Genomic DNA, 17,438 nt, shown 5'->3' with positions numbered 1-17,438 from the left:
TATGGTCATTTATATTAAAACTAGAGTCTCAGTGCACAAAAACTCAGTGGGGGGTACCTCAGCCCAATATGAACCCTCTCCAATCTGGGACCCCTCAGGGGATCTCCGACTGCTAGTTTAGACCTTATTCTAAACCAGCAGTCAGACATCCCTCTCACAATCCTGGACTGTTGGCTACCAATCGCTTGCCTGCCTGCCAGCCTGATCACCCCCTAACCACTCCCCTGCCAGCCTTATCGACACCTAACTGTTCGCCCCCAAGTGCTCTCCCCTGCCCCTAAGTGCTCTACCCTGATTGCCCTAGCGGTCTCTACTTCGGACCCCACCACCGTGGCTTTGTCCAGAAGGACATTCGGATGGATGTTCAGAGGATGTCTGGTCTAATTAGCATAGTCTCCTTTTATTAGTATAGATAACATATATGCTCCTAAAAAGTTATATTATTTTACACACTTTAAATTATACAGTACATTCAACCCCTTTTACCCTGTTTTGTTTTTTTTTCCCCCTAAATGTATCTTATTGATTTTTTTCACAGAGAGGAAGGGAGAGGAATAGAAAATTAGAAACATAGATGAGATAGAAACATCAATCAGCTGCCTCCTGCACAACCCCAACTGGGGATGTGCCCGCAACCAAGGTACATGCCCTTGACCAGAATCGAACCTCAGACCCTTCAGTCCACAGGCCGATGCTCTATCCACTGAGCAAAAGTGGGTAAGGCCCCCCCCCCCTCGACTTCTTCTTTTTTCTTTTTAGATTATCCACATTTGTAGATATGGCATTAATTCGTTTTCCATTGATTTTTAGAGAGAGTGGAAGGGAGAGGGATAGAGAGAGAAACATCAATTCAAGAAACATCCCTTCAATTGCCTTCCATAGGAGCCCTGACCAGGGATCCAACTTGAAACCCAGGTATGTGCCAGTTTGTTCACTGACCTGGAATCAAACCTGCAACCTTTCAGTGCACAAGACCACGTTCAATGCTCAACCAACCTATCCACTTCAGCCTGGCTGTTATTTAATTTCTGGAATTTTATTTCTTTTTTTTTCTTTTTTTTAAATAAATCTTTATTGTTCAGATTATTACAAATGTGATCCTCTTCCCCCCCTCAATTGCTCCCCTTCACCAGGTTCCCACCCCACCCCCTGTCCTTTCCCCATCCCCCATTGTCCTCATCCATAGGTGCAGTTTTTGTTCAGTCTCTTCCCGCACCCCTACTCCCCTTTTCCCTGAGAATCGTCAGTCGACTCCCCTTCCATACCTCTGATTCTATTATATTCAACAGTTAATATTGTTCATCAGATTTTTAAATTCCCTTGGTTTTTAGATTCACTTGTTGATAGCTATGTATTTGTTGATCATAATTTTTATCTTTATCTTCTTCCTCTTCCTAAATAACCTCCTTCAGCAATTCATATAATTCTGGTTTGGTGGTGATGAACTCTTTTAGCTTTTTTTTATTTGTGAAGCTCTTTATCTGTCCTTTGATTCTGAGTGATAGCTTTGCTGGGTAGATTATTTTTGGCTGTAGGTTCTTGTTATTCATCACCTTGAATATTTCTTGCCATTCCCGTCTGGCCTGCATGGTTTCTGTTGAGAAATCAGCTGACAATCTTATGGGTGCTCCTTTATAGTTCACTACCTGCTTTTCTCTTGCTTCTTTTAATATTCTCTCTTTGTCTTTTGCTCTTGGAATTTTAATTATGATATGTCTTGGTGTGGTCCTCCTCGGATTCCTTTTGTTTGGGGTTCTGTGGGCTTCCTGGACTTGTAAGTCTATTTCTTTCCCCAAGTGGGGGAAGTTTTCTGTCACTATTTCTTCTACAATAGTACTCTTTCGGTATCTTGCTCTCTCTCTTCTGGAATCCCCATAATTCTGATGTTGGTTCGCTTGAAATTGTCCCAGAGGTTTCTTACACTATCTTCAACTTTCTGGATTCTCTTATCTTCTCCCTTCTGCAGAGGAGTGTCCTCTGGCTCTTTGTGTTCTAAATCTTTGTCTTGATTCTTGCGATCTTCCAGTCTGTTTTTAGGACTTTGTATAATATTTTTTATTTCAGACAATGTTTTCTTCATTTCTTGTTGATCCCTTATTATTTCTAGTTGCTCCCTTTTCATATCCTCATAGGTCTCATTTATTTTATCAGCCTTTTTTAGGATATTGTTGAATAACCTTATAACTGTAGTTTTGAACTCAATGTCCAATCTTTTCTTTTCCTCCATCTCCTTCCTTTGTGTCCTTCTTCTTGTCTGCATTTTAGTTGTTTCCCTGATTTGATGGAATAGCTTTGTGTGCTAGGTGTTCTGGTAGAGCCCAGTAGCACAGCCTTCCCAGTTACCTGCGGTGGACAGTCTTGGTGTAGCCCTTTGTGGGCTGTGTGTGCAGTCTTGTTGTTAAGCCTTGCTTATTGTTGGTATCACTGGGAAGCGTTGATCTCCAAGCCAATTGGCTGTGAGGATCAGCAGTGTCTCAGCTAGGAGGGTTTCCGTACTCTGCTTGAATAGGGCGGGGTCTCGGGGTGGCGCAGACAATTTTTGGTTCCTGTCAGTCTCGCCTTAGAAAAGTCCTGTTCGTGGAGAGTTTTGGAAGATTGGTTGCAGGCGCGCGCACCTCTTTGGTAAAGGCGCAGACAAGCTTTGGATTCCTGCAAGTCCCTCCTTAGAGAAAGCCAGCCTCTGGGAGAGCTGTGCTCAGCCACAGGTAGAGCGGAGTCTCGGGTTGGTGCAGACAAACTTTGTTTTCCCTTCAGCTCCTCCCCAAGTCCCGCAGTAATGGCCTCTGGCTTCACACACCTCCAAGAGATCTCTGCCCACTGCCTGACAGTCTGGCCTCTCCCTGTCTGGGGCAGTCTATCAGAGCAATAGGCTGATTCTGTTTTCCTCTCGGACAAGAAAGCCAGCCGCATTAGCTGTTCGCCCTCTCCGCGCCAGGAGTAAGCCAGTAGCGAACTCAGCCCGGCCCGCCCTCTCTGCGTGCAGGGAGTAAGCCAGCAGCAATCTCGGTCCAGCCCTTCCTCTCTGCACCGGGATTAAGCCAGCGTCTTTTCACGCACACAGTTCTCCGTACCTTCACAGTTCCTGAGGTTCAGCGTGCCTTCTCTCTCCTTCCCAGATGGCAGAGCCTCCTCTCAGCCAGCCATCTGGCACTTCAGGGCAATGCCTCCCCTGTTTTTCAGTTCTAAATTCAAATTTGTTGTGGTAGGCTGCATTCGGGTGTCTACCCTATGCCGCCATCTTGGTTTCTCCCTGGAATTTTATTTCAATTAATTCTTACAAAGTCTGTGGTTTAGGTAATATTCATTTTGCTGATGAGAAAAAAAGTAAACAAAAAACCAACCTCTTTGTTTTGAGGATACTGTATTTTCCTGCCAGCCCTAGAAAGGCTCTTGACAGTGGTTTCACTGGTATCTAGAGTCAGAAGCATTATCCTCACCACCACCCTTTCCAAGCCTCCTCTGCACTGGTACTGAGGCTGTCCTGGAGGGCACAGAGGCTAGGTAATGGAGACAACAAAAGGATTTGGACCACTGGAGTCACCATATCCCTTTCCTCCCCATGCTGGAAAAGGTGGGGCCAGCAACTTCCAGCAGCACAGAGCTTCTGGATAGGCCAAGGTTTGTGGCACTAGCTCTTTGAACACCTTAAGTGCTTCAGTCTCTTCCTCTCAAGAGCTGCTGTCACTCCGGAGGTTATAGGGCTGCCCTTTAAGTCCTCTGCACACCTCCCGTCCGTGGCAAACATGACAGTGGACTCGGCGATGGAACTGCTATTTTTAGATACCTTTAAACACCCCAGCACTGAGGTAAGACTTCGCTTACTTCTGACTGCTTCTCGACTGTGGGATATGTACAAAAAATCCTTAGGCTTTCGACTTTCCCTCCTGCCAGTGGCCTTAAATTCTGCACGTACACACCCGTCCGCTAGCTGGGTGTGGGCACCATGTCTACTGTAGAGCACTGGTGACCAGGACATTTCTCTGCGTTATCTTAGGCTCCTGCATCTTTGGTTCAGTTGGCTATTCTGCTTGCTTTTCTCCCCTGTCCCCTTACACCCGTCAACTTTGGGCCTTCAAAATATCTTGGTTCCCAGGTTTAGCTCAGGTGGTGTTTGGGAGGGTTTCATCTCTTATATTAAAACTAGAGGCCCGTTGCACGAAATTCATGCACAGGAGCGGTCTCTAGGCTTGGCCAGCGATCAAAGTGCAAGTGTCTGGCATGGTAGGGCAGGTCCTAGCTGACCTCTGAGCCCTGGGCAGCATCTGGGCCCCTGGGTCCTTGCATACACCCCCCTCCACCTGAGTAATGATGCCAGAGACCCCACACAGAAATGGGGTGAGCATGGCTAGACTGGGGCACAGCATGGACCACTGGGCTGCCCAGCAACGCCACACAGAAGCCAGGCGGCCTCTCTCACAGCTGGCCTCGCAGACTGGCTCCTATGTGAACCCATGGGGAGCCCAACCAGCCCCTGCAGTCCCAGAGGCTGCAGCCCGGCTCACCCTGAAGAGGCCACACAGTGCAGGGCAGGCTCCTCACAGGCATCTGGCACTTGAGCACAGGGGCTTCCCAGGCATGCAAGCCTTGGTATCCCGAGGGAAGATAGAAGGGTGAATGAGAGCAAGCTCAGTGAACATCCTGCATTCTCACCGCACCTCTGAACCCATAACCCCAGTCGCCCCCACACCCAGGTAGCTGACACCCACCATGTTCTGAGCCACCACCTGGTGGTCAGTGCACATCATAGCGAGTGGTCAAACTCCCAGTCTCTTGGTAAAACTCTCAGTTGAACAATCGCCAGAGGGGACAATTTGCATATTAGGCTTTTATTATATAGGATAATTGGATAATATGAAGCAAAAGCTAGTGAGACCAAAAATGACTGCCTGTCAAAACCTGCTCAGTACACCATTATAGAAATGGTTCAAGTACTGTTTTTTTCTATCTGACAGACATATGTAAAACCTTGACCAATCTTCCTGCACTACAATTGCTCAAAAACAAACAAACACGATCCATAAATCCACAATGGCAATCCTTCTGAGACAGTAGCAATGGTGAGACAGCACTTCATACCTTAATGCATAGTATCTTTATGAATGGTATCCCTTGAGTTGTACAGTAACAATGGCTATCTAGATAGAAGTCTTACATCAATTAGTTCACTACATTTTAGTGATGAAAGAACCAATATTTTTAAATAACTAAGACACACAAGGCTAAAAGAAAGGGAAAAAAGCCCCTATCCCTTGTATTATTTATTAACAATAACAAAGTTTTTAAAAAAATCAAATAATTAATAATAGAAGGCTAGTTAAATTATATATGATCTGGATAGAATATTATAAAACCTGTATAATTCAAATACATGAGGATTAAATCAAATGTATTTGAGGGAATCTTATCGAATTTAATAAATTTTTCCTCAGAAATTTGGATTTCTAATCTGGAGAACTCCTCTAGGAAAAAAAATGTTAGGAGAAAAAAATAAGGTCTCAAAATTACAGAAAAATAAAACAGATAAAGGACAAAACACATGTCTGATACCTGAAGCTGATTTCTTCTAGTTAGGAAGTATATACTGGTGTGGCAGACAGAAGGAAAAACACAAAAAGCTACTTCATCCAAGTTTGATTTAACAGCTTTTTCATGTGGTTATTTCAACTTCTCAACTAAAGTTGACAGGTACCTGGGCATCTATCCAAATAGCCATTCCCACAGGTAAAAAGGCAATGCAATACAAGTTAATTCATGTCAAATTATAAGCAGTTTTCAGCAGAAGAAAATACTGACTGTGCATCAAAACTTTAATCAAACATTCTTTTTTTTCAAATCCTTTGTCCTTTTCTAGATACTTATCTAGGTATTTATTACTTTGACAAGTTCCTGCTACAATGTCTCCTGAGATACCTAAGAACATTTGTCACAATAGAGATCTAACTGCTTCATATTGACTTGTTAACTACCAGTTCTCAAGTTTAAAATATGTGGTCAATCAAAAATAAAGTCAGGACATTCTGAACTAAAGCTTGCCAGACTCTGAGAATATTAATATGGCATACTATTAATAGAAAATGATAGAGATAAACAAATCCTCAAATTATTCACTAAGTTACCCAAAAGTCCAAAGATATCTATAATAATAAAAGCGCAATATGCTAATTAGACCAGATGTCCTTCCGGACAACCTTCCCGACAAAGCCAGGGCTGCAAGGAAAGTCCAAGTCCCAGGTGCCAGAGGGAAGCTGGTGCTGGCAGCTGGGAAAAGGAAGGCCTACTCTTGTACAAATTTCATGCATCGGGCTTCTAGTGTTTTAATAAAAGTCAAAATGACTTCTGCATTATACAAAGCATTACAGTATAAGCCTTTGAATAGTTCTTATTTATATTATGCCCTAGAACTCAAAAATAAAGCCTTTATCTAAAGCACATGTGTCAAACACAAGGCCCGCGGGCCAAATCCGTCCCGCCAGGTCTTGCAATGTGGCCCGCACCACGCTGTCATCACTGCACTCTGCTGCGTTTCCATCACAATGACAGTTTATGACTGTTCAGTAAACCATTCAGCCCTCGATTTAGGCTGGATTTTAGATTTTGGCCCCTTCTCTGATTGAGTTCGACACCCCTAATCTAAAGGTATGTTCTGTCAGGTTTAATCTTATGCTTCCATGATAATGTTGATAGAACAAATTTCCCTGGGTGAAAAATATAAGGCTATTTAAAAACACAACCATCCTTATCCCAGGGAGGCAAGGTTGGTTCAATCAATATAATGTATGTACCATATTAAAACCACATGCTCATCCCAATAAATACTAAAAAAAATAAATAAATAAATAAAAATGCATTTGACAAAATCCAACAACTTTTCATGATAACAACAAAAATACACTAGGAGTAGAAGGGAATGCCCTAAACCTGATAATAGGCATCTATGAAAAACCCATCATTAACATAATGGTGATAAAAAATGAAGTCTTTCCCCTATGATAAAGAACAAGATAAGGATGTCTGTCTCAACACTTCTATTTATCTTCAAGTGTTCAATCAGGGAAGGGCAATTAGGTAAGAAAAAATGTATGTTGGAAAGGAAGAAGTATAACAATCTCTACTAACAGATGGCATAATCTTATATGTAGAAAATATTAAAGAATTCACTACAACACTATTAGAGCTAATAAACAAGTTTAACAAAGTTGAAACACATAAGGTAACAATATTTAAAAATCAGTTCTATATCTGTATGTAAAAAAATAATTAACCTGATAATGGAATGAAAACAATTCCATTTATAACAACATCACAAAAAATAAAATATTTTAAGATAAACTTAAAGAAAAGCAAGACTTATGAACTTAAAACTACGAAACATCAATAACAGAAATTAAAGACAATGTAAGTTTAAAGACGTCCTGTGATAACTGAATATAACTTGATATTGCTAAGATGGCAATATTACCCAAACTGACAAAAAGATTCAATTCAATCCCCTTCACAAAATTCTAAATGCCTTTTTTACAGAAATGGACACAGTGATATCAAAATTCATATGGAATTATAAGAGACCCCCCAAAAGCCAAAACAATCTTGAAAAGAAACAAAGGTAAAGGATTCATAGTTCCCATTTCAAAGTTATAGTAATCAAGACAGTGTGGGGTGACACATGGATAGACATATATATCAATGGAATAGAATCTAGAGTTCAGAAATTAACATGTCTATGGTCAACCGATTTTCAGCAAATGTCCCAAGAAAACTCAATGGGGGAAAGAAGAGTCTTTTCAACAAATGCTGATGGGACAACTAAATATTCACATACAAAATAATAAAGTTGGATTCCTACACTACACTATATACAAAAATTAAATTGGAATGGATCAAAGACCTCAATGGGAAAGCTAAAACTATAAAACTCAGAGAAGAAAATGTAGGACAAAATCTTCATGACCTTCAATTAGACAATATTTTCTTAGATGTAACACCAAAAGCATAAGCAGCAAAGAAAAACCAAGATAAATTAGATTCAACAAAATTTAAAACTTGTGTGCATAAAAGGATATCAAGGAAATGAAGAGATAACCCACAAAATGGGGAAATATTTGCAAAACACATATCTGATATGTTGGAGTCTACAGAATATATATTTCCTAGAAGTCAACAATAAAAAGACAAATAACTCAATTTGAAAATGGGCAAAATATTTGAAAAGACATTTCTCCAAAGAAGACATACAAATGGTCAATAAGCACATGAAAATATGTCCAACATCATTAGTCACTATGGAAATGCAAATTAAAACTACAATAAGAGCCCTGGCTGGTTTGATTCAGTGGTTAGAGCATGGGTCGTGGGTTCAATTCCCAGTCAAGGGAACATACTTCAATTGGGGTGTATGCAGGAGGCAACCAATCCATGTGTCTCTCTCCTATCAATGTTTATCTCTCTCTCTCCACCTCCCTTCCATTACTTTCATTCTGTCTGAAAATTAGTAGAAAAAATATCCTCAGGTGAGGATTTTAAAAACTACAATAAGATACCAATGCACACCCATCAGAATGGCTATTTAAAAAAAGAAATAACAAGCATTAGCAGGAATGTAAAATTACGTAGCCAATTTAAAAAGTTTGGCAGTTCCTTATAAAGTTAAACATAAATTAACATTAATTCTATTCCTAGATATACTGTATATCCAAGAGAAAAGAAAAGATATATTCATACAAAACCCTGTGCTTGCCAAAACTGGTTTGGCTCAGTGGATAGAGCATCGGCCTGCAGACTGAAGGGTCCCAGGTTCGATTCCAGTCAAGGGCATGTACCTTGGTTGCGGGCATGTCCCCAGTGGGGGGTGTGCAGGAGGCAGCTGATCAACGATTCTCTCTCATCGATGTTTCTAACTCTCTATCCCTCTCTCTTCCTCTCTGAAAAATCAATAAAATATTTTAAAATAAAAAAAGAAAAACAAAACCCTGTGCTTGAACATTCATAGAATCATTATTCATAATATCTAAAAAGTGAAAACAACCTAAATTTCTATGCCCTGATGAATAAACAAAATTTGGTATATTCCTTACAATGGAATAATCAGCCATAAAAAGGAATAAAATACCAACACTTGCTACAACATGAATGAATCCTAAAAACACTACCTTAAAGAAGCCAGACACAAAAAAACACATCATATCTAATAAAGAGGGAATATGCTAATTGACCCTCATGCCATGTGGCACCCACAGCCAATAAAGAGGAAATATGGTAATTGACTGCCCCAACCTCAAAGATGATGGCACCCACAGATATTAAGAAGGGAGTATGCTAATTGACTACCCTGCCCTCAAAGATAGTGGCACCCACAGCCAATAAGAAGGGAGTATGCTAACTGACTGCTCCACCCTCAAAGATGGTGGTGCCCACAGCCAATAAGGAGGGAAAATGCTAACTGACTGCCATGCTCTCAAAGATGGCGATGCCCACAGCCACAAAATGGTGGCACCCATTCCCCTTAGCCCTGCTGGGTCCACCCCCAGGCAGACCCAGCCGTTTTGTGCACCTGCCTCCGGAGTCCCCCAGTTGCCTCAGCTGCCCTTTCTCTATAATAGAAGTGTCAACCAAATTCAGGACTAACAATGATAGATGGAAACACACACATGCAATTAGCGCCAGCAAGAACTTTTTGTGTATCATGCATGTGCGAGCCAACTTAGCCTTTTATAGATAAAAACTTGCTTAATTAGACCTGCTTTCTGTTTTAGCTAAACTTTTTCCAGCCCAGTGAAGCACACCAACATCTTTTTCAAGTAATTGTCAGCAATGTAGCAGTAAATATCAATATAAAGCAGATTATTTTTGTAAATCATGCAGGGAGAACAAAGGATAAAATATCTGCCTGCAGAAGTGTTTGACTATACTCTGCACAGTGAGAAAACCTGAAGTTAATTTCAAGGTTGACCATTTCTTACTTCTTTTCAGTCAGGTCAAGTTTCTAAGCTTTCTAAATATCTGTTTTCCAGGTAATGAAATATATATATATATATATATGATTCCATGAGTCTCCTATCTACCTACCCCAGGACTTCTGTGAGGATCAAATGAGATGAGGCACAGGAAAAGGCTTCACAGATATCTGGTTACAGTGTGAAATGTTTCCACATGGCTATAAAGCAGGTCTTATTCCTGGACTGAAGAAAATCTAAGGAGGCTAGTAACTAGGGAGAGGAAGCTGGACATTGCTATGTGACATTACCCGAACAGACACTTAGCATATTAGCCTTTCATATATATGTCATCCCAATACAATTAATATTTTTAAAATATTAAATAAAAGATAATTTATAGCAAGGTAAACTAAGATCCTTCCCTTTTTTTCAAGAATAATTTTTCAGTCACTTATATAAGTTCAGCTTCATTTAAAAAGAGTTACTATTAACAAGCTGGAAGTTAAATTAGACTCTGAAAGTTCCAACTATTTACCTCCTTAAAGTTTACTTGAAAAAGGGAAGGTAAAAAAGTTATATGAAGCAAAGTAAATCCACATAGAATATATTCCCCAGTAGAAATATCATCACTCATTATACTTCATTCACTAGGCATAGTTTTCTTATAAAAAATGTTATTTCAAAAATTTAGCTATACATATTCTCCATAAACAAATTTTAAATAAACTGAGTTATATTAAAATTATAGGTAAAAGAAAGAAAAGGGAAAATTCTAATGCCTAAGTATATTAAGTTTCCAACTTAAAATTTGATTGGGATCCAACTTGGCCTTCTCTTATCCTCTTTAACACTGACTTAAAAAATAACATTTAGAAAACACTGCAATTAATCCTTATGAAAAATAAAACAGCAACATTTTATTTTTAGCTGCATTTAAAAAATAATTATTTATTGTTGAAAGTATTATATATTTCTCATCCCCCCCCCCCCCGCCCCCCATTTCCTTCCAGCCCACCTAATTCTAACCAGAGGCAATATTTCCTTCAGCTTCAAACAAGGGCTACTAACGAAGGAAACCTGGGACAACACTCCATGAGTCTTTCAGAGATCAAGAGTGTCCCAGGCCACTTCCATTAGCTGAATCTCCCAGGATACTTTAAATATATATATTGATTTTAGAGAGTGAAAGGGAGAGGGAGAGAGAGGTAGAAACATCAACAATGAGAGAGAATCATTGATGGCTGGCTGCCTCCAGCACGCCCCAACACCACCACTGAGGATAGAACCTGCACCCCGGGCATGTGCCCTGACCAGGAACCGAACCAAGATCTCCTAGGTTCATGGATCGATGCTCAACCACTGATCCACAGTGGCCGGGGTCCCAGGATACTTTATAATAAAAATAAATGCTAAAATCACAAAAATTGTATAATATTGTAAATGTTTACATTAAACAAATTAATGCTTAAAACACACACACACACACACACACACACAAACACACACACACGCCAAAGCAATATAATTGAACTGTTTCTGAAAGACATCATCTGAGGTCTAAATAGAAGGCTCATGTAAATTTGGGGCCCCAGTTGAAAACTTGGATATCCATTTTCCCTTGAAGAACCACCTGGCCCAATTATCACTCTTCTTATCTAGCTCTCAACAAGCTACTGATGAATTTGAGCAGGGACAACAAAGGGTATTTGATTCCCACAGGCTGTCAGCCCCACACCTAGGTCTGAATGGTGTGAGATAACCCCACACCCACTCCTTCCCAATTAGATGCTCAATACAAATAACTAGATGGTAGCTATTAATGTCATTCTTTTAAAATAAGGTGACCAGACATCCCACTTTTGGCGGGACAGTCCCGATTTTTAACAATTTGTCCCTCGTCCCACGGCGTTTTTAAAAAGTCTCAATTTTTGGAAAGAATGCACGACAAACAAGGGAACGCTGGGAGAACGGGAAGGGAATATACGGTTTTCAGCAACCATGTGGCTATTTAGCCAGGATATGAGTTTTATATTATTTTTGTTAATTTTATAATGTTAAAATTTAATAATAACAAATAATTGTTGAGAACTGATTATCAAGAACTGCTTATCAAAGTTTGCATTGTTGATCAGTTGTTAGAATTCAACCACCATTGTTTGGACTTAATGAACAATGGCATTTTGGGGGATTGGCAATGACGAAAACATTTTGTAACTGTCTCTCAGATGACACACATCATACTGTGTGCTAGTAAGCTAGTTAAACAAGTGATGTCATTACAAATCAGCTATTCAGATAATTTAGGTAAGTTATTTATTTATTTATTTATTTAATAAATACATAAATTTTCTTGAATTTAGCAGACGTATTATTTATATTTTATAGTGGCAGCAAAAAGTCTAGTGCTGGCCTTGAAAGTGACACTTACGAGTATACATAATTTTTTAAATTATATTTGTAAATTGTACTTATGTTGAAATTTTAAAAAATATGTTACAATACTATTTTTTGCATTCTATGAAAATTTTTGTTACTCCATGTAGACTAAGGTGACCAGATGTCCCGCTTTTGGCAGGACAGACCAAATTTTTAATCAAGAACCCTCCTCTCCCCGCCCTCTCCCAGGTCAATGGTGTCCCGCTTTACCAATGTTAAAATCTGGTCACCTTACTATATGCAGACATTTTGAAAGTAATTTTGGGGGGTGAAATAGGCAGGTTTAGGAAAGTTTAGGAATTAAGGGGTCCATGGAAAAAGCACCGGGCTACAGAGCTACATTACCACAAGACAAGGGAGCTGGGAGTGGCCAAAGTTACATTTATATACGATAAGGGACTGGAAGTAACAAAAGGTACATATTTACAAAATAAATGAAGAAAGGAAGCCCAGAGGAAATAGGAGAACAATAAGGGAGGAGGAGGAAACCTCCGTACTTCATGTGAGGCTTGAGCTCTGGAGTTGCTATAGTGACCAAATCAAAGGGGAATTATGATCAATCAGAGGGGATATCAAGGTAAAAACATCTGCAGCCTTTATAAAACACAGGAAAAAGGGACTCAGTGGGACTCTCCCCCTCCCCATGTGGGAGTCTGTGCTTGTTTCTCAATTAATTTCCACCTTTTACTATACCATTTCATCCATGGTTTCATTCTTTGACTCCACTGATCAAGAGCCTGGGAAGCCATACTGCCTAGGGAATACCACAATTCCAGCACAAATTTCTCATTTCAATTTCATTAAGGGATCACAAAGAATTATTAACAACAGTTACATCTCTAAAAGCCGCACTGAGAAGATCAAATGATGGGGAGAAAGACTTTAATTTGTTTTGTTTTTTACCTTGAACATATATTACTTTCATGATTTTAAAATTTAAGTATTTTTTCAAACCACATTATTTCTTAGTGCTATTCTAAAACAAACTGAGGTATAATTAACATGTAAAATTAATTTCAGAAGTATAATATGATTCAGTATTTGTATTCACTGTGAAATGATCACCACAAAGTTTAGTTAACATAAATTAACACATACAGTTACAGAAAAGTTTTATTCTTGTGATAAAAACTTTTAAGATCAACTCTCAGCAATTTTGAAATATACAATACAATATTATGAATTAGACACCACACTATATAAATTACATTCCCATTACTTAATTATTTTATAACTGAAAGCCTGCACCCTTAGATTACTTTCGGAATGCTTTGAAAGAAATATTTATCTAGATTTTTTAATTGGGTACATTTATATTTCAAATATATTAGTGGGTCTATATATAAAAATCACACAAATTTCAGGATAGTTGTAAAACTCTCTTCCAAAAAAGTTCAAAATTATTTTTTCTATTATAAAATATCTGGCACACTAGAAGTCAGTAACAAAGTGATAGCCAACAGTCTAGAGTGGAAATAACACAGCTTGACTGCAAACTAAAACTCAAGTTGTATAACATGTTTTGCAAAGCTAAAGTGTTTTCAAATTCACCAATTCAGAAACAAAATAGGAAAGTAACAATAAAGAAGGTAAAAATTAAGGTAAAAAAAATAAATTCTTCCTTTCCTTGACACATGTAGACTATATGTTTTTTTAAATTTATGTTTATCTTTGAAAGTTTTACAAGATGTCCTTCTTTTCCCCATTGATCACCTTCTCCTTGCTCCCCCGCCACCTCTCCCTCATACACTATTGGTATATGTTAATTATAGTAGTATGTTTTCTATTCAAAATTATAGTAGTATTAATCACATAGATGGAGTTGCAAACATTCCAAATCCATAAATATACTAATTCATGTCATTACAGTTCCAATACAGAAGCAGCAGAAGAATGTCAACACTTTGACAATTTACAAGGCACTTTCCAGAAATAATAGCATGCAAACTACTACTGAAGATACTAATACTGTTTACTTAAAAATTTTAAAAACTGAATATGCGGAACAGTTCTAACAATTTATCTATTGCAACAACAGTTTTAATTACAAACCACAAATATATAAACAGAGGAAGGTGAAATTTTGACAACATTTAGGTATAACTCAGAGGTATGTATACATGATGTGTGAGAGATGAACTCAGAACCCCTGCAGCTTACCTTCTTCTGAAGAACATTAACCTTCCGCTCCTTCACATCCAGCATGTCCTTGAGATCATGGATCTCTCCAGCTTGTGTTCCTTTCTCCTCAGCCATATCCTGAATTTGTTTTGTTTTCTTATTCAGCATGGTTTCCTTCTCTTCCAAACGCAATCGGAGAGCATCCACCTAAGAATGTATGACTTTTCATTAGAGTCAAATAAAATACCACTCTAAATATAATTATTACGCTTAGAAACTAATTCTGGAATAGTGTGAGTACTTTTTATGAGAAAAATAAAATTTACATCAGTTAAATTACAATCAGATAATAGAAGGATAAATGGATCTGAATCAAGGAGACAAAGTGGAGAATTGTTATAAAGAGGTTGAGTATTGCTACTTCTATAAAAGTAGCATAATCTAGAACTATGTTTATCAAACTTTATGTGCATTACAATCAAATTGCCAATCCTAGCCATCAGTTTCTGATTCAGTAGCATTGGGGTTTAAGAATTAGTATTTCTAATTTCTAAGTTCCCAAGTGATGCTACACTGCTTTAGAAAATCTAATATTAGAAATACACCACAAGCATCACCAAGCATGCCACTTGCTGAATCAGATAACAAAATCTAGGTATTAGACACAATGCTTTTAGGACAAGCCCAATAATGCACTTAGAGAGCTGTACAACACAAAGCAACACAACACTTTCAGATCCCAAGATGGTTTTCTGAAGTCTGGTATCCAGTTCCCTTTATCCCTGAAGTTTAACAGCTTTTGTTAAATACAACAGTAAAATTACTAGAAATCTGGTAATTATTTTTAAATTATGGTACTTCTTTTTAAATCTATCCATAGAAAATTTCATTAAGCATACTCATACACTAAATTTTTTTATTTTTTGCTTTTCCACTAAGGATTTATAATTCAGCAAATAATTACATATGTATTTGATTATAGTTTAAAAAAAAAGACGTAGATTTCTTTCATATTAAGATAGTACTATTCAACAGGAATATGAGTTATATATGATAGCCACACATGAAATTTTTAATTTTCTAACAGCTACATTGAAAAGGAAAATGGAAACAAGCAAAGTTAATCTTAATAACATACTTTATTTAATCTAATATATCTATAGTTATCATTTCAAACATGTAATCCATATAAAAAAAACTTACAAGCTATTTTATATTCTTTGTTTCATGCTAAATCTTCCAAGTCCAATGCATATTGTAATTTACATTTATATCACATCTCAGTTTGGACATATTTCAAGTGATCAATAAACACATGTGACTATCACAGTGACAGTGCAAAGCTAAGATATCAAGTATGTTTCTATAAAACACCTTTTATCTTGAACTTGTCCTATATTATTTTTTGTGTATGACTATGGATTAACTCACAAAGAAAAAACAAATAATATGGGTAATAACTTACATTTATAGTACAGCAAAACTCTCAGAAAAGATCTAATATTATAACTAAACTAGAAGATATGAGAGAATCAATACTTTGTAATATGGTGGTACTGACCACTCAGTATTACAGAAAATTTCCACCCAGCCAGTGTGACTGAGTGGTTGAGCATCAAGCTATGAACTAGGAGTTACTGGTTTGAATTCTGGTCAGGGCACATGCCAGGGTTGCAAGCTCAATCCCCAATAGGGGACACGCAGGACGCAGCTGATCAAGGATTCCCTTTCATCCTTGATGTTTTTATCTCCTCTCTCCCTGTCCCTTCCTCTCTGAAATCAATAAAAATACATATTCTTAAAACATTTTTTTAAAAAAAAAGATAATTTCCTAGGTCCGTGGTCAGCAAACTGCGGCTCAAGAGCCACATGAGGCTCTTTGGCCCCTTGAGTGTGGCTCTTCCACAAAATACCATGGTCTATTTTGAAGAAGTGGCATTAGAAGAAGTTTAAATTTAAAAAATTTGGCTCTCAAAAGAAATTTCAATCGTTGTACTGTTGATATTTGGCTCTGTTGGCTAAGGAGTTTGCCGACCATTGTCCTAGGTGACTAGTCTAATTTGAAACTGCTATACTTAAGTCATTATGTACTTACAAATTATATCAAACTATACTGGAAAGCAAAATATGTAAATTGACCAGCTTTCACTATGCTAAACTATATTTCTCCCAACAACTTAAACATCACCAAGCCAGAAATTGGGAAAGCAACCATTTTATGTCCCACTTATAATCCTTCACAATCTCTACTGACAAACACTCATTAACCTCCAATTTTCTTTTATTCTACTTTAATAAATAATATATGGTTAACTAGATTATATTCTGGAAAAGGTCCACCTAAGAACTTTCATATTGTAAAAATAGCAGATCTACAATAAGTCAAACCCAGTGAATCCAAGAAATGTTACATTAAAAGTTTCTAGTGTGGGTGTCTAAAGTCAACACTAAAAATCTCACAGCAAGAATTAAAATCCAAAGCAAAGCAAAGATGAATGACATGATTCCCACTAAATTCTCTAATGGTCTTTTCTGAAGTGCAAGATAACAAAAGTCTTTAAGTTTCCCTTCATGCAATGCAGAATTTAAATGTGCTGGTCCAGAGGACTGAGATAAGAACCACGAAAACACTCAGCTATTACTAGATTAATTGCTCTGAATTCTAAACTGATCTTTAAGTTTGGAGTAAACTAAAATTGGTAGTATATTTTGTATGAGGTCCATATTTTGCAAACCACAAAAGAAAACATATTCAGAAAAGCACATCAGAAACTAGCAGGACACATAGTCATCACCCTAATACCATTCCTAGCAGGAGGAACAGACCTGAGCTGGAGGAGCAGTGTCCACCCACCTTAACAAACATCAAGGTCTGTGGCAAATAGGTTATGCCAAATTCAACACAAACAGGGCAAGTTTTTCAATAGATATAAACAGAAAAGTGGCTAC

General features: G+C 38.0%; 1 protein-coding gene across 14 annotated transcripts in view; it reads right to left on the bottom strand.

The window, feature by feature from the left end:
• The window catches only part of ERC1 (ELKS/RAB6-interacting/CAST family member 1), a 411,084-nt gene that overhangs the window by 264,291 nt on the left and 129,355 nt on the right, over positions 1 to 17,438 (bottom strand). For all 14 annotated transcript variants that reach the window (XM_045588387.1, XM_045588384.1, XM_045588391.1 and 11 more), the window contains one exon: positions 14,529 to 14,696. In XM_045588387.1, the coding sequence (XP_045444343.1) occupies positions 14,529 to 14,696 (168 nt within the window). The remainder of the gene's footprint in view (positions 1 to 14,528; positions 14,697 to 17,438) is intronic.

The sequence above is a fragment of the Pipistrellus kuhlii genome, unplaced genomic scaffold, assembly GCF_014108245.1.
Source record: "Pipistrellus kuhlii isolate mPipKuh1 unplaced genomic scaffold, mPipKuh1.p scaffold_m20_p_3, whole genome shotgun sequence".
NCBI classification, from domain to species: domain Eukaryota; kingdom Metazoa; phylum Chordata; class Mammalia; order Chiroptera; family Vespertilionidae; genus Pipistrellus; species Pipistrellus kuhlii.
This window is presented reverse-complemented; position numbering and strand designations above follow the sequence as displayed.